Raw genomic sequence first — 21,824 nt, forward strand, 5'->3', positions numbered from 1 at the left:
GCTCATACAGCCGAATGCCCACATTTGCCGCTGTAAAAGTCGCCCGCGGTGGTATTTATTGGTGTAGAGGTGGGTCTCGTCCACCTCTACGATGTCGTCGTCTCCTCCGATCATCGTCCTGTCGTGCGCCTCGGCGACATCGCAAACTTCGCGCAGAAAGTGGTAAATTTGTATCGCCGTCTTTTTGGTTACACCGACATCTCTGGCCGCCTGTACCACTTTATCGTGGCGGGAAAAATGGAAAATGAGGCGTAAAGTCTTTAGTATGGAAACATTGCTCCTTTCAAAAAAGGTGCGCCTTAAGGGTGACCGAATTATGTTGCAGCCCGCCCTTCTGCAACGCCATCTAAAGCCCAGTTTATAAGTGGAGCTACGCTCCTGGTTCATCATATTGCGACACGACGGACATCTCACCGCTGACCGCTGTAGCAAAAGCCGCCAGGTTTTTGCCGCCCGCACTGCAGATTCCTCATCATAAATACTATTAGCGAAGTTATAAATATTGAAATTTCTATCTAAAATTAGGTTAAAAGCGTCTAGTGCCATAGCCATTATAGAAAGAATAAATAAAATATGTATTATGAATAAATAAAAAGAATAAATAAATAAAATAATATAAATAATAATATGAAAACAGAAAAATAATACAAAATATTATAGGTAATAATATTATGTATATATACTAAAATAGAATAATAATATGGATAACTAGAAAGCAAACAGAAAAAACAACGCAACTAACAACAAAGATCTCCAAGCAAGGCAAATCGAAATTTGAGTAAGTTAATTTTGTTTGCAACAGAATCGCTTAAGTAAAGTCGCGGGGGAGAAGGGCGCGGGGAAGTAAAATTCGGCAGCCAAGTTTGGGCGGTGCGGTATCGTGCGCGCGGGCACAGTACGCGCGGCACGGGCACGATGGACGGACGTCTCCAGGAATTTTCATACAAAAATTATTTTTTATTTCTTTTGCTCTGGGTATACACAATTTTTAAATACAAATATATTCAGCTAGCTATACTGTACACAAGAATCATAAAAATATTTTTTTTGTGTTTCATTTGCTATTTTTTACAAGACTCTTAAATATTTACATTGCGATTACTGCTAAACCAATGACCGCAGAAAAAAAATTCACTGACTATTTTAGTCTTATTTTAAGGTCCTTTACACAATTGAAATAAAAAGAGAGCCCCTTATAAGATTTTAATTTTTCATGAAAAATTATGAGCCTAGGAGTAATATATTTTTGGCTAAAGAACGATTATTTCGGAAACCGAGGCTCACAGGAAAAAATGTTACATGACAAAAAATGACGGCTTTAAGGGTGGCAATCGAATGCGCCAATAATAATTGGGTGTTATCTGGACACAGATTTTTTTTTTTTTTAAATTCGTCATTAAGTAAGTATTATGACATTTCAACCTGGCTTTACTCGAAAACGGTGCGACCTACGTGAAATCGCCTCATGGGTAAAATTGGTCCCTGCGGTGAGCTCGACACGCTGCGCCAGTAAAATGATGGTGTTAATTGGAGTCATTTTTTTTTTCACCGAAAATTTTCTAAGTCCTGCGCCCCTTTGGCTACACTAACACTGTGAAGTACGATTATTTCGGAAACCGAGGCTCGCAGGAAAAAATGTTACATGACAAAAAATGATGGCTTTAAGGGTGGCAATCGAATGCGCCAATAATAATTGGGTGTTACCTGGACACCGATTTTTTTTGAAAAATTCGTCTAAGTATTATGACACTTCAACCTGGCTTTTCTCGAAAACGGTGCGACCTACGTGAAATTGCCTCATGGGTAAAATTGGTACCTGTGGTGAGCTCGACACGCTGCGCCAGTAAAATGATGGTGTTAATTGGAGTCTTTTTTTTTTCACCGAAAATTTTCTAAGTCCTGCGCCCCTTTGGCTACACTAGCACTATGAAGTACGATTATTTCGGAAACCGAGGCTCGCAGGAAAAAATGTTACATGACAAAAAATGATGGCTTTAAGGGTGGCAATCGAATGCGCCAATAATAATTGGGTGTTACCTGGACACCGATTTTTTTTGAAAAATTCGTCTAAGTATTATGACACTTCAACCTGGCTTTTCTCGAAAACGGTGCGACCTACGTGAAATTGCCTCATGGGTAAAATTGGTACCTGTGGTGAGCTCGACACGCTGCGCCAGTAAAATGATGGTGTTAATTGGAGTCTTTTTTTTTTTTCACCGAAAATTTTCTAAGTCCTGCGCCCCTTTGGCTACACTAGCACTATGAAGTACGATTATTTCGGAAACCGAGGCTCGCAGGAAAAAATGTTACATGACAAAAAATGATGGCTTTAAGGGTGGCAATCGAATGCGCCAATAATAATTGGGTGTTACCTGGACACCGATTTTTTTTGAAAAATTCGTCTTAAGTATTATGACACTTCAACCTGGCTTTTCTCGAAAACGGTGCGACCTACGGAAATTTTCCGCATGGGTAAAACTTATCCCTATGGTGAGTTCGACACGATGCGCGAAAAAAAATACAGGGTTATTACGAGATTTTTTGTCGAAAAATTTTCTAAATATTTTTGACTACAACTTTTAAACGGTGCCTCTAAAATAAAAAAATATAATAATAAAAAATGTCAGTAATGACTGTCGCTACATATTTAAACTAAAAAAATATAGGGTTTATTAAACCACAAAAAAAATCGAAAATTTTTCTAAGTCTTTTTTTCCATAGTGCCCCTAAGGCTACACCTCGACCTAAAATTTGACACAGGAACTGTGATTTCTTTTAGAAATTAATTTATTTTGCTGATTCTGCCCGTTGCTTCAGTTATATTGGGGAAGCAAACATTTTTCATTCATAGAAACTTTCTTAAGTCCTATCCTAGAATTCAAAGTATGTCCACGTAAAATTTTATTTAAGTTGGTACAGCAGTTTAGGCGTGAACAGGTAACAGACAGACACATTTTCGCATTTATGGTATTGGTATGGATAACAGATAAAATACCCGCCTGAGCAATTAGTGCAAATAACTTGTCAAAGACGTTTTAAAGTTGCACTGAGCTTAAAACCACTTGCACGTCACGGTCGTCTTCACCACTATAAGTGTGAAGAATTTCGGAATATTTTATATAGTAGCTGGTTGGTGAATACGAATATCGTAAGCCATGATTTACGTTTCGGACCAAATAGACTTATTGGATTGTACAGGAGAGTTATTTTATGTGAATATTCATAAATTGTATTAATTGATTGCGATACCAAAATACTAATGAAATGAATACTCACCGAAAATGGCCACAAACACTTTCCAAGAATGTACACTTTAGCACTTGGTAATGGGTTCAAAACTAAATGGGACGTGAGATTAGTTTTTACCACGACAATTTCCCGTATGAATGCACTTTCCAACAGCTTTTACTATCACACGGCCCCTACTATACGCAAGTAGTACAAACGGCATGAAAAATACTTGATTGACGTACGTACTTCGCTGGGAGCGGTCCGAATCTAATCACTGACTACACGCACTGCGTTAACACCTTTGATGCACTTGCAGTTCTGTTTATATCGTAATTTCATTCAGAGCACGAGAATCTATTCATAAATCACAAAACTTAATTCTAAATACGACAACGAAGCGAAATTTATCACCGTCCCTCCCCCTTCACCTAAAAATGATCAAATACCATAGACTAAAGTAAATTATTTTTTTGAAATTATTGTAATCAGCAAAAAATGATTTACCAACAAATTACGACAGCGTTTTGGGAAAAAGCATTATTTACAATATTTTTAATGTAATTAATTTTCCTCATTCCTCCTCACGAATGCTCAATAATTCTTATTTTTACCTTTTATTCAACAAAATGGAGGTGAGAGAAACCAACTTTCACAATTTTGTGTGATTGGTCCGTAAACAGAGAAGATTGGTCAGTAATCTGTTCAAGTTTCATTTTGGCCAATGAAAATACATTAAATGTTGCCAGTAGTCAGTACGAGGTTTGAGCATAGAGTAAAGATATAAAATACAGACTATAATATAATTTAAACGTCATTTGGCGTCTTGAGATAAGTTGGTTTACGTTCTTTGCTATTCACAGCGTTCCTTTATAAAAAAAAAAAACGTTTGGATACTTTGACTTGATAAGAAATATAGTATTTATTACTAGCGACCCGCCCCGGCTTCGCATCGGGTATAAAATATAATATAGCCACTGAAAAAAATATTAAAAGATTTGGTAAGACTTGTATTTGAAATGTTATTGATTATTTGTATTGTATATATTTTACTGTTTTACCAAATAAAGTTTCTTTCTTTCTTTCTTTCTTTCTTTCTAAAATCAATTCAGCAGTTTTGACTTGTAAGTATTAATTATCACAACCCGTGGCCCGCATTAGTCGGTACCACCGCAAAAGCTACTTCCCGCAATTTTAAATCTGTAATATTATCTTCGAAAACATTCATTTAAATATTATGCTGTAAAGGGCCATATAGATCTACATTAAACCAACAATGTATTTAAGTTATTTTATTGGATAAGAATTAATGCTGTATTTATTAAAATTGCTTCGAAAAAGAAAATGACAAAAAAATTGTGGCGGTACCCACAATTTGCCTAACATTCCTGCATCGCACTATCGAAGTTTTCTAAGCGCGTCGGTATATATACGACAGCTGAAATGTATCACGCGGGCTCCGGCCTGACCGAGCATACCACCTCGCTCGGTCGGAAGATCTTCCCTTGTCCACCACGCACATATCCCACATTGATGACCCTCGACAGAACACGCGTCCTTCATCATCATCACTCCCCGCCCCTCCGCATAGCATAACACCTCGCTCGGTCGGAAGATCTTCCTTTGGGTTGCCACGCCATATTCCCACAAAATGTTATTGTGGGATATTATCCATAAGAGATAGACATATTACATAATACAATCGCGGAGTTTTCTGCAAACCTTTTCAATGTGTACAAATTACAATACTTGGTACATTATTTTGATAAATCTTGTAGGGCTCGTAGGGTTCAGCCTGCGTTTGCAATGTAAACGGAAAAAAATGTAATTATTTACGACATCAGATTAGAAACCCCAACAATTAAGAAATATATAAGTTCACGACACGACACGACACGACGCGAAAGGTCAGTGGTCAGAATGGTCAGTGGATATCATACGAGGATTGTCAAAATAGAATTCAAGTATGTAGGTATGTAGTGGGTATGTAAAATTTGATTGTGAAATTAATTAGTGATGCAACGGAAGTGTCTTAGCGGAACCAGAAACGGAAACAGATGTCAAAAGTAAATTTTAGCAGAAACGGAAACGGAAACGGATGCGGAAACGGAAGTGTAAATAATATGAAAAAAAAACAAATTTACAAATATTCTTTATTAAGTGTCAAATACACCAAATCTAGATTAGAAATAGATATTTTAGAAATCTACTAGCTGTCCCGGCAAACGTTGCTTTGCTATAACATTTTGCCCATATTTTTTTATTGAAGTGACTAAATAAGTATGTTACCATGGCAACGTCCATCGCCATCCCGTCGCACCTACGAATAATAAAAACTAAGGAATCGTAACTCCCATACTATTACCGGTTTAAATTTGGTTCCTTTTGATCTGTCATATAACGTCAGCCTAGTACCGCTCAAGGTCACCTAAATATTGCAAATGTATTGAAATGTGTACCTAAGGTACACTTTTTTGACAAGTACTGTGGAGCATGTTTTTTGACGGAGTTACTTTTCCTTACTTTTTATTATTCGTAGCGTCGCACAAACAATGGTCGCCGTCAGTCTTGTGTTGTAATAATTTACTATTATTTATTGAATAAATAATAGTAAATTAATTTTATTCAACAAATTCACTTATCAATATAAAAAGTACCCAGTAGCTGATTCTCAGACCCACTGAATATGCATATAAAATTTGGTTAAAATCTGTCAAGCCGTTTCGGAGGAGAACGCTATCTAACATTGTGACACGAGAATTTTATATATTACTAGATGACGCCCGCAATTCCATTGCGCCAAAATTCATTTATCTCGTGGGAACCGTACATTTTTCCGGGATAAAAAGTATCCTATGTCCTTTCCCAGGACTCAAACTATCTCCATACCAAATTTCAGCAAAATCGGTTCAGCGGTTTGGGCGTGAAGAGGTAACAGACAGACAGACAGACAGACAGACAGACAGACAGATAGACACACTTTCGCATTTATAATATTAGTATGGATATGGATATTAGAAGAAAATAATATTGCAACTTTGAAACTAAACATTTTATTAATATTCAAAATTTCTCAGCCGTCAGTTGAAAACTTCCGTTTTAATCTCCGTTATAAAAGTTGCGGAAACAGAAGCAGAAACGGATGTTGAAAAACGCGCGGAACTTCCGCACTTGCGGAAACAGAAACAGAGATCCGTTGCATCACTAAAATTAATCTATGGCGCGTTGCCAGTTGCCAGCCTTGCCACTTTGGTCGCCAGTTACAATTTTTTAAATCATAAATGATAAAAGAGTAGCTTTTGCATTAAACTTAAATAAATAATAAATACATGTTTATTAAGTTTTAATTACTTACAAATTAAGTAAAATTTAGAGTATATTTTTTTATTGATTTACTAGGGACGTAAGAATACTGGCATAGGTTTTCGACCAAATATCTTATACCTCTCGCACTTTTGTTGTTTTTGTGTAGAAAAGGAAATTTGTGAGTGAGAAGTATCCATCCCATGTGTATTGGTGTATATTATATTATGTATATTGTGTTGTGTGTGCGTGGTGATTTGTATTTATTGCTGATAGAAAGAAATTAATCATATGAGTTTAAATAAACGATGAACTTTACATAAATGTGAAAAATTACAGTGTTTTGTGTTATCAAGTGCAAGTGAATCCGTCATAAGGCGGTAATCATGTAGGTTTATTCGCTATTTGTGGATTCTGGATCTCGTCTCGACGATGTACCATAAACAAAAATGTCAGCGATCCCGATTTTTTTTGTTTCTCGTCGCATACCCATCGTTATACCTTAATTAGATCACACGAATGATATAAATTATCGGTGGACGCTTTCTCGGGAGGTGTTTTCTCGATCAAACGGCGTACCCTTAGCGATAAATCGGCCATAATAAACGTGTGTCGAGTGTGCTTCGCGCCCGTCTACACCCGTTCTGTCTCATTGTTTATGTATGAAAAGTAAATCTAGAATTATTACGGCGTTTGGTGCTGGATAAACGTAGTTAGTACTTAGTAATATCGGGGATGTGTTAGGAGTTGAATAGCAGCCGGTTCTGTAGAGACGCGGCGGGCGTCTTCGCGGTCGTCAAGGTTCTTTTATTATGATCTCTATTTATAATATCCTCTTCGCCTGGTGCAGCATAATGACATTCTTGTAATGAAGAGTATCTCCGTGGATTTGTGGGACATCTGCCAATGATCCAACCTGTGACGAAAGGCCCGCGTACACTTGTATGTATACAATTTAATTGCAGCAGTTTATGTATGTAAGTAATGTACATGTTGAAACTATTCATTATTTCTACTTCCTATGATAGTAGGTGTGTTATGTGATATGAAGGTTTGTTATGATAGACTGATTTAGCAATCATAATATAAACATTCTAATTTGACTATTATTGTAGCAATAGGGATGATGACAAGGTCAAAGATTAGCGAATTTTGTTAAGAAAATAAAGAAGTCATGGTAAAAAATAAGTGTTCCCAAAATTTCAGCTTGATAGCATTTGTATTTTTTTTGTTATGCGCCTTTAAAGTTGGATATTCAAGTCGAATTTTTTTTCAATTAAATTTCTTAATATTTGTATACAATTCGATAACTTATGCAATTAAAAGCAACTTTTGTTATGAAACCACTTTCATAAACGCAATATTTAATATACCTGTCGAATAAAGTTGTCTCCTGATGATGTGTGGAGCGTTTCGTGCAGGTCTTTTTTATGAGATATTTGAATTGTCATATCTTGGTGAATTTTTAAGCTGTCAGAGTCATTCTTTGAACAATGTTTCTATTTTTTAAGTGTCCTTCAATTACCGATAAGAAAAAAAATAGTCATCATGCCTATTGTTATCAAAATAGCTTTTTGTACAATATAAATAAAGGCTCAAAACTGCAATTCAACATGTTATATACTTGGTCAAATTTTCTCCCATTGACATAATATACAATAAAATATGATTAGTAGTTTAAGCACTACATACTCTGTCAAAATAAGAACTCTTTCTCTTCTCTGTGAAAAATAGTAGCAAAAACAAAATCCACTTTACAATCTTTTATTCTCAGAAAATGCCTGAAATGTAACTTTTTTCTAGTTCACAATCAAGTAAACATAACCACTGTCTAATTGTTTAAATTATATTTGAAGTTCCTTATTGAAAAAACAAAACTTTTAATAAATACTTTATTTATATCTCACCAAATAATTACAGTTCAATATATTTTTAAATTGTGAACTGAAAAATAAACATGAGTTTATGTAGTCATAATTATAGTAACATTATTGAAAATTATTTTTTTTAATGTTTCCACTCCTATACATTCTAGAAATCTAGATTATTTGTTAGACAAAATTACTTTTATGTAGCTGTCTACAGAAACTCGTTCTCACCCGTGGGTGAGCACTCTCCTTAATAAAAGTTTTCCTCAAATAGTATTACGAAAGTAATATTTTAAATACTTTTTACACAATGGGTAGTCATAATATAAAATATTTCTTTTTGATGGTTAAAAAACTGTTGATTTAACATGAATCTAAAAAAATTGGCTAAGTGCGATGAAGTGCTATGTGCGTGAGTCCGACTAACTCGCGCACACAGGGGTCTGTCCATTATAGAGCAAAAATTTGTGTGGGAGTCCCCCTACTTTTTATTTCATTTTAATTTTGTGTTCAAGTACACATACATATAATTGAGGATTTTGTGAACAATTCAAGTGTCTGTCTGTTGCCATTATTGATATCAAGCAAAAGAGGCTAAAAATTTCAAATTTGTTATTAGTTTTATTTTGGTTTTTACTTTTTAGTATTATGTTCTTGTTATTGTACCGGCAACAGAAATACATAATCTGTGAAAATTACAGAAGTCTAACTGTAGCGGACAGACAGACAAAAATGTCTTAGTAATAGGGTCCCGTTTTCATTCTTTGGGTACGGAATCCAAAAAATATTAACATTAATAAAAAAAAATTATAGCAATTTATCTGTACAATTTTGTTACCTCAGTTTTTTGTTAGAACTTTTATAATGTATTAATTAGTTCATCTGAGGTCTAATATGTATCTAACCAGTAGAACAGGTTTTGATATATCAACAAACTATTTAGTATAAAGTATGTTGACTTTGCTTTGTCTACTCAATCAAGCAGATATAATAATATATTTATGCAATAAACTACTTAACACATTATATTAAGTTTATTTAAAAATAAACATACTCATGCTCACAAAATATTTGTCATAATCATTACAATAATGCTTTGAAATATAGCGCTTTAAAAAAACTATGGTATTGTGTTAACTCATTAGATTGAGTAAAGAAATATATTGCCATATTGTATATTTTATTTAATTTTCATACAAAATTTACCTTATTTGTGACTTTCGTAACATCCAAGGTTCTATAGTATCAAACTAATTCAATAATGCAGAAATATAATAAAGAATGGAATTTTTATTGTTGTAATGATATGAAGTTGTTCTATATATCTATCTAAATATATAAAACTCAAAGGTGACTGACTGACTGACATAGTGATCTATCAACACACAGCCCAAACCACTTTGAAAATTGGCATGCAGGTAGATGTTATGACGCAGGCATCCGCTAAGAAAGGATTTTGATCAATTCCATCCCCAAGGGGATGAAAGTTTGTATAATAATACTTGGTAATGTGAGCGAAGCCGCGGACAATAGCTTGTTTTACATAATATTAATAATGTTCTAAAATTCAAAAATATGATAATAATAGCAGTTAAAGATACAGTCTAACTCAAGCAAATAATTTTTTTGTTAAAAAATAATAAGTTGAAATGTATGTGCAAGGTTTTTATTTAAATAAATGTTAAACATTTGAATTAATAAATTGGCCTTGTGTACAAGAATGTAAAAATATAATTGAAACTAAGTTTAAAATCTTATTATATTATACTCCACTCGGGCTAACTTGTCGCTAGTGTTCATTGACTTCCTGTCAAAAACTTGTCATTTTCCATATAAAACCACGATAAACAATATCTGACACTTCATTGTCAATCGCGGTTTATATGGAAAATGACAAGTTTTTGACAAGAAGAAGACAATGAACACTAGCGACAAGTTAGCCCGAGTGGAGTATAGCAATGCATCATATACTTTATCCCCATTACTAATAAACGTTGTATAAGATTTGAAAAGTTAAATTACAGTGTTTTGTTCCTGTCACACAAGTGACATTTTTAATTAGATTGAAGAAGACAAAACACTGTATAACTATTCGAAGCTTATACAGCGTTTATTAGTAACAGGTAAAATAAGTACTTTTCCTAAGTTTGTGTAGTTTTCATTTGATATGAGCAATAGGTATTAGTGTTAAACATATCTTATTGAAAAACATTATGCCTCTCTTTCATATTCTGTACAAAGAAAGAAATGAGTACCTCCCATAGGTATTGGAAAAATTTGCTAATTCTATTTTCATAGAAAATCTAAACTTTTTGTGTGAATGGTAGATCTATTTCTGGATTTGTAAAGAACATTGATGTTAGTACAGATGACAGACCTAAAACATTTAATTTTTTTTATTTTAAAATTTACACCACAATTATTTTTACAGCTCTGCAGTTTAGACCAGTAAAAAAATAAAATACTTTTTTGTGTCTAATAGAATTTAAAATTTCAATGTTTAAATATTTTTATTAACAAGGGACAACAAAGCCCTAAGACCAACTTACATTTTGCAGAATAAAACTAACATTTAAATGTTTAAGTTAAGACCCTTACTCATTTGTACTTTACTGAATCGATTTGACTACAGAATGCTGAATCAAAGTTTTATGACGCTCGTGTTAGCAATAATTAATCATCTGTTATTAAGTGATGAACTGAGTAATTATCTTTTAATGATGTTCAAATGTTCGTGAGAAAAAATTAAGCTGCCATATTATTCTTCACTCAGTTATCATTACAGGGATTTGTAACACATTAGTAGAGACCAGTTTTTACTATAGTAAACACTGGTCTCTACTAATATATCTACTAACATATGAATCGAGATTTTTAATGATAAAGAATAAAGGAGTGAGCACACTGAAACGGGCCATGCCGGGGCTCAGCGTGCCGGGGCTCATCGCAAAAATCCGCCTCCATTCAATTTGTATGGAAGCGGAAATCCGCTGCGCCCCGACACAGTGTGCGATACGCGCATCCGCTTCCATACAAATTGTATGGAGGCAGATTTTTGCGATGAGCCCCGGCACGGCCCGTCTCAGTGGGCTCACTCCTTTAAGATACGAGTTGGAAGCTCGCTACATGAAGCGGCAACAGACGACGTGTCGTCGCGACACTACTGGTTTCTATCATCTTTGTATTTCTATGAGAAGTGTCTCTAGCTTCATGTCGCTAGTTGCGCAGGGTATTTCATAGAAATACATAGAAACCAGTAGTGTCGCGACGACACGTCGTCTGCAGTTGTCGCGTGTCGCTCGGTTCCAACTTGTACCTTAAAGGGCTAATTAATAAATGATGATTAAACTCGGTACAGCACTTTTTTAATTATTTCGCGTCTGAAAACGGATTTTCGGCTCTTTCTACATTTTATGCATTGAGATATCTTTCTAGACGAGATCCATAATCCATAATATTATATTATTTTTTATGTTTTAATTTTGTTGTATCAATAATATTTATTTATTATTATAAACCGTTACGAGTTATTTTACCTTTGACAGTATAATTACAACCTTATGCTAATGAGATAAAAATCCTCTCAGAGATCCATTATTGTCTAGTTTCTGAGGAGGAGGAGGAGTTTTTTTTAATTGCATTTATCGGTTAGCTGTTTAACATTAGCTAATCAAAAGCAAACATAATCAAAGCCCTCTGAAGCTTGGCATAAGGAGCGATTTACAAAAATCCATATTCTAAGAGGTGAATTCGATTCGTAGAAATGTCCCTTTAAGGGTGAAGCCAAACGAGCGTGTTTGTGAGTTGTCGCAGTCGCAGAAATTCGGCTGGCAGAAATTCTGCTGCATTCAGTTTCACACAAGTCCTGTTTGATTCACACGAGCGTAATTTTGTGAGTCATGATTTGTATGAAAAGATATTTACGGGGCAGAAATACTGCGACTCACGACTCACAAAATTATTACGCTCGTTTGGCTTCACCCTAAAACGCTATTTTCTATAATATTATGAATGATGAATGGAATATACATGAAGATTATACGAGGAGGTAAAGTAACTCTAAACGCTTAGTATAATATGAATAACATATTTTTCCATACACAGCCAAGTTGGCGAAGGCACGCAGGGGTATGATCAAAGAGAAGGAGAAAGGCGGAGGCGCCCGCCTCAAGGACGAGCCCAACGACCCTGCCGAGCCAGGTAAATGTTTCATTGGCTATCGAGAATATTAAATATGCCACACATTGATAATAAGGATCCCTTCCCACTTGGGCGATTGTCGCGCGATTTTACGACGCGCGACGCTCACGCCGTGACGAGATACTTCACATTCCGTGGCGTCGTTTTGTACATGACTCATGACTCGTGTAGCTCTGCTGCAACCTGCAGTGTAGTGTCGCCTCGTACGGTCTTACCATTGAATAGCAAAGACGGGAATATGCCCACTGTCGTCTGTCACTACAAAAAAAAGAATAGAAAGATTGATGAAGAAAATGTATTATTTTATCCTTAAAATTAAACAGTATTTCTAGCTATTAGCCCAACGACCCTGCCGAGCCAGGTAAATGTTTCATTGACTATCGAGAATATTAAATACTAGCTGTTACCCGCGACTTCGTCCGCGTGGACTTTAGTTTATAGTTGTTCCCGTATATCGATTGAGTCGTTTACGTAATCAGAAAAGTATATTGTGTGGGAACCGCACATTTTCCGGGACAAAAAACATTCTTTGTCCCAGATTCAAATTAGTATCTCCAATCTCCATGCCAATTTTCATCAAAATAGATTAAATAGCTTAGGCGAGAATCATAAAAGTTTATTGTGCGGTAACCGTATATTTTGCGGGATAAAAAGTATCCCTTGTCCTTTCCCGAGACTGAAAGTATTGCCATACCAAATTTCATCAAAATAGATTAAATAGTTTAGGCGATAATCATAAAAATTTATTGTGCGGGAACCGTACATTTTCCGGGACAAAATTAGTATTCCTTGTCCTTTCCCGAGACTCAAAGTATCTCCATACCAAATTCCATACCAAATTAAAATAGTTTACGCGCAAATTATAAAAGTATATTGTGCAGCAACCGTACATTTTTCCGGGATAAAATGTATCCTATGTTCTTTTTCGGGATTCAAAGTATCTTTAAACCAAATTTCAGCAAAATGGGTCCAGCCGTTTACGCGTGATGTCTTGACCACGCGAAATATAACGTTCCGCGCAGCTTCGCCCGCGTAAATTAGATATTTCACAGACAAATTAGTCTACCAAAAAATAGCCTATGTCCCTTAACGTGGTCTATTCTTCATGTTTGCCAAATAACATAAAAATTGCTCCTACTGGAGCAATTTTTATGTTATTTGGCAAACATGAAGAACTACTGTTCTTAAGAATCTTAAGATAATAAGCAATTTCATATAATTTCCCCCGTTTTTCCACATTTTCCTCTATTTCTTCGCTCCTATTAGTCGTAGAATAATAAAATATAACCTATGGCCTTCTTCGATAAATAGGCTATCTAACACTGAAAGAATTTTTTAAATCGGACCAGCAGTTCCTGAGATAAGCGCGTTCAAATAAGCGCTTTCAAATAATTTCTCCTCGTTTTTTCCACACTTTCCTCTATTTCTTCGCTCTTATTAGTCTTAGCGTGATAAAATATAGCCTTAACCTTTCTCAACAAATGGGCTATATAACACTAAAAGATTTTCTTAAATCGAATCAGTAGTTCCTGAGATTAGCGCGTTTAAATAAGCCCTTTCATATAATTTCCCCCCATTTTTTCCACATTTTCCTCTATTTCTTCGTTTCTATTAGTCTTAGCGTGATAAAATATAGCCTATAGCCTTCCTCGATAAATGGGCTATCTAACACTGAAAGAATTTTTCAAATCAAACCAGTAGTTTCTGAGATTAGCGCATTCAAACAAACAAACAAACAAACTAACAAACTCTGCAGAATTATAATATTAGTATAGAATATTCCACACATTGACAATATGGAGCCCTTCCCACTAGTGCGATTGTCGCGCGCAATTATAAGGCGACACCGCGCTGCAGCGCGCGACGCGATACTTTACTCACGGAGCTAATACTAAGAGGAGGTGTTGTAATCTAGTTTCCTTATGAAACGACGCGTGACAATTTGCGGGGTGAGGGGGTGTCAAGCTCCGCCCACTTCTCAATATTTCATTTATCGGCTAAAAGCAAAACTACTAGCTTAGGTCGATGTTGATGTTACTACGTAGTTCAACTATCTTACACAAGATGTCATTTTGTCTTGAATATTATGGGACGTACTACTGCCCTGGATATTTTGTTACGATTCAAATAGTTATCGTAGATGACGACAGATGGCGGTTTATAAGTAATATCATAATAAAGCTCTATAATCACGGTTTTAGCTATTTAAATGTGTTTAAGACTAAGTGTATAACGGTTTTCAGTATTCAAGTATGATAATTATTATAAACTTATGCAAAATTATACGCATTTACGTCTGTATTGTCTTTCAAAGGTTTGACCATCTAGTGTCAAGTAGTATAATTAACGCTGAAAGCTGAAATGTTCTAGAACTTTTATATTTAAATTACATTTAAAATTATTTCCAAATGAAATGCGATGGTATTTATATTATCAGAACGTCTGTCTGAGTGTTTTCGACATTGTAAAACACAATACTTCATCCTTTCCTTGTTAAAAACGCAAAAAAACACCAATTTATTGGGAGTTTCGTTACGTGTGCACCTGACAAACGCTGAAAGTGTACTGACTTAAGCCCCGCCCACAATGATGACGTCAGGACCTAGTTGAAGATCACAGTGCACAGTTTCTTAGGCCAGCTCCTCTCTGTATTAGCTTCATGACTTTACTAAGTCTTGATGTGTGGTCACTGCCCCCCCCCCCCCCCCCTCCGACTCACCTCCTAGACGTCAGAACTTTTAGTATGTTTTGTCCCTAACCACCCTCAATAAGTTCCTGCAGAAATCGCATAGGTTCCCGCTTACGCACTCTATATATCCTTTGAGTCATTCCTTAACCGGACTATCATGGAATACTTGGTTATCGCAGAACCAGGTTTGGGATTCCTTTTGTTTTGACATTCAGGACTCTGGTGTGTAACTAACATAGTAACAATCATGGTGTAAAAATAGGGTTAGAGTTTCCACCATCATCAACATACACCTGATGATCAAACAGGAACTTAAAACATGCCTAATGATTGGCACACGTCCAAATGTTCGCGCTTTTGAGTCGAAATTATAAGAAAAAGGAATCCATACTAGATGTAAGGTGCCAATTTAGTAACAAAGGTTGTTTACCTTCGTCCAGAAGTTATTTTAATCAAAACGCAGGTAATTGTAGGTAAAAGACCTATATTATATTACTACGTCGAAATAAATCGAATTAAAACATTTCTTCAAGGCGAGTACCCGCAATAATTGTTTGAATCTCTAATTATATACAAAATAATTAGCGCTGTATACATTAGGGTTATTCTAGAATTATTATAATTTTGTATTAATTATAATAAAATCGAGTGGTTTTTACCTTAGTGCTAGTATTATTTATGACGTTTTACGTTTACGGTTTTGATGTCCTGAGAGTAATAAAACTACGAGTAGCGACGTACAGCGAATATTAATCATCCGACTGCGTCAGGAGGGTTATTATTAGGTAATATTTGGTATCACGACTAGTCTTTACCACGTATAATATAAATATATCCGACACCAAAAGGATCGCATTTACTTTACTCATTAGAAACAGCACTTTAACAGCACGGCCACCATATAATTTATTTCTACAAAAGAAACAAAGAGCCTAGAGAGTATAGAAGTAATACTGGCAAATTTTCGTTGTCAATGTGTCGCACATTGACAACGAAAATTTGCCAGTATTTCTACTGTTACACATTTCTACTGTGACCATGCTAAGCCTGTTTTTTACGGGCAAATAGCCCATCAACATTCCCACCACTGCAACGACTGTGTCGCCAGGATCAACGGATGCTAAGGCTGTTGGTAGTGACTGCAACAAATATAGCAGTATTTGCAGGGCCTCTAGCTTTCGCCACGACAACCAGTCTAAGGGCCTGTTTCACCAATTCCTGATAAGTGCCGGATAGGCTATCCACCAGTTAACTTGACAGATATTTATTCTTACTTATCAATATTTCTATTCCTTATGGCATAATTAATAGCACTTGCGTCAAATGTAAATGCGTTATCGGACGTGCAAATTGACGTAACGGCTAACGCCATAATAAGTATGCAAATCTGATGGTGGCTGTGCAGTTTTCTATGTTTATTTTATTATTGCTAATAACTATTAATAAGGAATATTTCAGTTGTCCAATTTTCATACATCTGGATTAGTGTCCTAACCCACAATTTTTTTTGTTGATAAATTTTGAATACAGTGTTGTTCTTAATCATCTAAAGAACATAACTGCATTCATAACTCAATACGTAATTTTTATGTGGGTTAGTACACGAATGCTTAACAGCGTCCATTATTCTATGATCTCCTTTTAATTTGACTGTTCCGATTGCGAGCTTCAGCTTTGAAGAATCGTAAGGTTATCTACGCAGAGAACCTTACTTACAGATAATCTTCCATAGTGCAGCGACTAAGAGAACTGCGCGATTTTTATTCAAACCCCTAAAAAGGCCAGCGGGGCCTAAATGGTCGTATAGCAATTCCTCTCAATCAATTCACAAAATGAATTGTCAAAATTGTCAAAGTCACGAATGTCAAATTAGTAAGAATTTATACCAATTGAATTGGCCAAACTCACGAATGTCAAATTAGTACGAATTTATACCAATTGAATTGGTCTAAATTTGACATTCGTGACTTTGATAGTTTTGACAATTCATTTTGTGAATTGATTGAGAGTAATGGCTATACGATCATATTTTTAGCCCCGCAGAGCAGCTCAGGCAAACTTTGATCATCATTTTAATTTCAGATCAGGTTATTTATTTACTAAAGAAGTATCAGTGATTCTTTTCATTTCCTAAACCTAAAGCCATAGATTTCTCCAACTTGCCAAAAGTCTCAATTTTGATTGTTTGTGTTATTGTTGTTGTGGTATTTGATCTTGTTTAGTTGTTGTTGACTGGAATCCCTGAAAGAATTTTTAAGTTAAAATTTTACCAATCTTTTAAAAAAGGTGTATCTGCTCAATCTTTTAAAATCTATTTCATTGAAGTTTACCGAAGCTCTGTCCACATAACTTTACCTTTATCACCATTCAGTCCACTTCGTATTGATTACTCCATTCTATAAATAATAAAGCGCCTATTCGTGCGATTCCATCAAATCTAATGTAATTATTGTCGCAAATCGCAACGTCCCTGAGTCGATCCGTGGAATATTATGGACTGAGAGCGAGCGTTCGGCAGACTTGCAGTAAAGTAGAAAACTCATATTCATGCCAGGTACACTATTTCATTTACCGTTGATGCAATGAGCATTTTTTATATAATAAGGCAGCAAAAAAGCAAACGCGTCACCTGATGGAAAGCAACTACCGTCACCCATGGACACTCGCAACATTAGAAGAGCTGCAGGTGCCGGCCTTTTAAGAGGGAATACGCTCTCATCTTGAAGGTTTGAAGGTCGTATTGGTTCGGAAATACTGTTGGTGATACAGATAGAGGATGCAAAGTAAAGCCACATCTCGGCGTAATTCCAAGGGGTCCAGACTCCAGCCCTTTTGAACCACTACGGCAGTCAACAATCCGAGCGGACCTTCGTTGGATACGATCCAGAAGGAGTAGTGGGTATTTTGGCGCACCTGCACTGCCCAGTTGGCTTTTACTATTCCCAACGAGTTTACTGCTTTACTGCTAGTTTTCCGAACACTCGCTCTTAGACTATTACAGGGGTTCGTGTTGATACTGTCGTGTTTGGTCGCGAACATGGCTAGTAATAAGATTCGCCATGAACCGCCATGGAGCCACTTACGATTTTATCGTTTGCGTATTTCCTAATTGCATAACGTTCCGCATTGGAATCGTGCTAGATCGATGGCGATTTTTTATTGTATAGGCTAGGCAGCTTTTTTACTGACATTTTATATCCAGGGTCCCGACTCTCATGCCTTATTGTTGCTTCGACTACAAGCGCTTGAGATAGCGAGTGCGAGTGAGACAGCATGCGAATTGCGATCGAAGGCTGAAATAAAAATTTAAGGTTTCAAAGTTCTGCTTGTTGCTTGGAGATGCCTCGTGAATCGTGATTTGGAGTATTATAGTTGAAACTTATATAACGTCACTGCTGGTTTCTATGTATTTCTATTGCCGCGGCCGCACATGCGTCTATCGTACGAAGCTTCGTGCTATGACTTATGAGACGATACTATTGGACGATACACGCAGATCGTCCAGTGGTATCGTTTTAAGCACGAAGCACTACGCAGGTGCGGCCCGAGCATATGAATAAGTGTCGCTAGCTTCGTGTCGCTAGCTGCGGAGGGTGTTTCATAGAAATACATACATACCAGTAGTGTCGCGACGACACGTCGTCTGCGGGTGTCGCGTATCGCTCAGTTCCAACTTGTACCTCTATATCCCCATGATGTGTTTTGCTAAAGATTTTTCCGCTCTTGATTGTTTAGTTTAGTTTACATCAGTAGATAAACGTGTTTACCCTAACGTCCTTCGCTGCAAGAGATATTTCCTGATGACGCTAGAAAAAGCAGAACACAATAACAGAGATATAATGAGTCGGAAGTGTTTCATATCCTCAACACCTCGCAATGAAATATTTAGAGATATAATACACTTTATGACATTTACTCCTGCCTAACATGTACCACAAGCAGGAAAACTGGACTCTTGTTTGCTTGAATGAAAAGACCAGGAGATACTTATTCCACATTTGTGTCACTGCAAAATGAGTTAACTGGGTTAAATTAGGCATACTCACCATCCAAGAGTTGACAAAAATCTCGTGTGTTCTCATACTATAGTATGAGTTTTTACTTCTTTACGTGAAGAATCGATTTGTTGTTTTAATACATTTGGCGCCAAATAAATAACCAGCTGAACCATATAATCATAAAGTCAAAAACACCCCTGCCCCTAATTTGTTGCCATTAGAGAAGTCCCATTTTATTATGTGGCACCGTTTCTGTCGTGTCGGTCAGTCCGTTCAACCCATTGTACACTATCCATTACCTGGATCGCCCTTTCATCGGTTTACGGCATTCGTAGAAATGCCAGCCGTGGCCCTTTACAATTATCGTAAAAAAAACGACAAAAAGATCGTCCTCGATGTATGATGTGCAATAATTTATTTTAGGACATCTGGTTACAAACAGACAAAATGGTGGTTGTTTGTACATTGAATTAATAATTAAATATTAAATAAAGTTTTCATTTGCATCGGATTATTTTTAGTAACGTTAAAGTGAGGTCGGTCAAATATGAACGAAGAGAACAACTGCGGTCCTAGAAATTTCCCTTGAGGAACTTTGAACTTAATATATTTTTGCGTAATACTATGTATTTTATCGAAACATTATGTCGGTTGCGAAATTCCTAGCACACCTTATTGAGCAATAGTCGTGAAAATTAAATTTTATCGTTAAAAACAAAACATGTCGTTATGGGACATGTCGCGCAGAAGGTCTAGAAAGCTGCCACGGTTTTATTATAACATAAAACGTTGAATCAACATTAAAAGTTAATACGGTCTCGAACGCAAGCATCTAGGTCTCGTATCATTATCTAAAATGGTATAGAAAAAAAAAACGGAATTCTTACGGCCGTACTTTACGATTTAATGAAACCGGCTCCGCCTTACGAAAGCCTATAAAATTGTAGATCCCTCGGTCAGCCTCGACGAGCGCACGGCAAAAGGTTTATAATACCGTAAACGTTGATTAAAATTATTTAGATGTTGAATTTGTTTCGTACCTAACGTAATAAATGGTGGATTCTTGACACGTATTATTTAATTCGTGGCCATAGAACCGTAACGCGAAAACGTAGAGCTCCCAACCGCCACTTAAATCTAATACAGCGGCGAATTAAAGTGATATTATCTTACGAATATGAAGTTGTCGACAGGTTTTGATTCTGAGATAAAAAAGGATAAATTGCTCGAGCATACCTTCTGTATTTGAGGTGCTAGTGAACCGTTATTAATAAATTACAAGTGATTTGAATAATATCTACTGGTTCTATTGCTGTTTAAAGATATTTGTATGTTTAAAGGTTGATAACACTATGATGACTGAGTAATACAGGCGTACTAGTGTAATAAAATAAAAAGGTGTGTTTCTTGTCAACTTTCTCCCTTCCGATCCATGCAGAATCTGTCGGAGTCTAGCTCTGAGATTGACACATAATAAAATATAATTAGTTTCGTTGACAAGGTGATTGCAGCTTGGATTTCCAATTGGCGTATTAAAGTTGTCGCTTTCCTTGCAGTTATTAGATGCGTACGCGTCGCTTTCAAAAGTGTATGCTAAAACCAAAAGAAATTTAGTTGTCTCTAAATTTGTTTCTAGTGCTGCTCGATGACTGATTGTAGTAATGTAATTATTATAACGTTTTAAAAAAAACATCCTTAATTATTACAGTCAAGTGATGATGGCTAAATTATTAAAAACGATTATTTGTATTATAAATATGTATAGTGTTCATAAATCTTTTTGTGATATATGTCTTCCTAAATATGCTCTCCAAGTTAGTTCTACTGCACGCAAGGATACGAAAGCTTTTCCTCAATCTTAATCATGTTAATATCATGCAAATGAATCATCTGATTTCCGATTTACCTTAGCGCATCGGTTGTACAAATATTCAAAACACTAAACTAGTTCTGTCCTTACCTGGAGCATAATTTTTATCCATTATATCCTATTCAACTCCCCGAGTCGGTTATAATTCCGAGTCAGATTCATTGTATCCCTACCGACCTGTGCAACTTTGTTTTTGTCTCCTTTCTTTGTGTATTTTTTTGACACCCGGCCCTCTCCGCTACTATTGGGTTCGTCATAAGTAACGTGTCGAGTTTCGCTCGTGTTGGATGTGTTTTTGGATGTGCGATGTGTTTGTGTGGATGTTTTGTGTGGTGATGTGATCTCGTATGATGTGGAGTGGAAATTTTTGCGATGAGGAAGACTGGAAGGCCCCCCCAGGGTCGTCGGATCGCCCGAAACGTTCGACACGATGCTCCTTACCCTCGATACGGTATGTTTGGATTTAATCACTCCGTAATGTTTTTTATCCATTAGGTTTAATAAGTTTGCTGAACTTTTCGCCGCCAAATGGATCCTATTCCATATTTGATTATTCGCTTTTATTTTTAAATCACACGACCTAGCAACTTTAAAATTTAGTATTTAAGTTAAAATTTATTGGGTTGATAAGGCGTTTTTTTCTCAGCGGCACCATTAGGCGGGACAGA

At 36.1% G+C, this 21,824-nt stretch overlaps 2 protein-coding genes across 10 annotated transcripts in view; one reads left to right on the forward strand and one right to left on the reverse strand.

Moving 5' to 3' along the window:
- LOC121736321 (catenin delta-2) overlaps nt 1–3,669 on the reverse strand; it is a 70,626-nt gene extending 66,957 nt beyond the window's left edge. For both annotated transcript variants that reach the window (XM_042127430.1, XM_042127431.1), the window contains exon 1: nt 3,277–3,669. The gene's annotated coding sequence lies outside the window, so the exon portion shown is untranslated. The remainder of the gene's footprint in view (nt 1–3,276) is intronic.
- A 3,042-nt stretch (nt 3,670–6,711) lies between these two features.
- Nucleotides 6,712–21,824, forward strand: part of LOC121736318 (protein pygopus-like) — a 46,556-nt gene continuing 31,443 nt past the window's right edge. For 7 of the 8 annotated variants that reach the window (XM_042127416.1, XM_042127422.1, XM_042127419.1 and 4 more), the window contains exons 1-2: nt 6,712–6,919; nt 12,504–12,599. In XM_042127416.1, the coding sequence (XP_041983350.1) occupies nt 12,530–12,599 (70 nt within the window). In that variant the 5' untranslated portion in view covers nt 6,712–6,919; nt 12,504–12,529. The other variant, XM_042127417.1, reaches the window with a different exon arrangement.

Source organism: Aricia agestis, chromosome 19 (assembly GCF_905147365.1).
Source record: "Aricia agestis chromosome 19, ilAriAges1.1, whole genome shotgun sequence".
Taxonomy (NCBI): domain Eukaryota; kingdom Metazoa; phylum Arthropoda; class Insecta; order Lepidoptera; family Lycaenidae; genus Aricia; species Aricia agestis.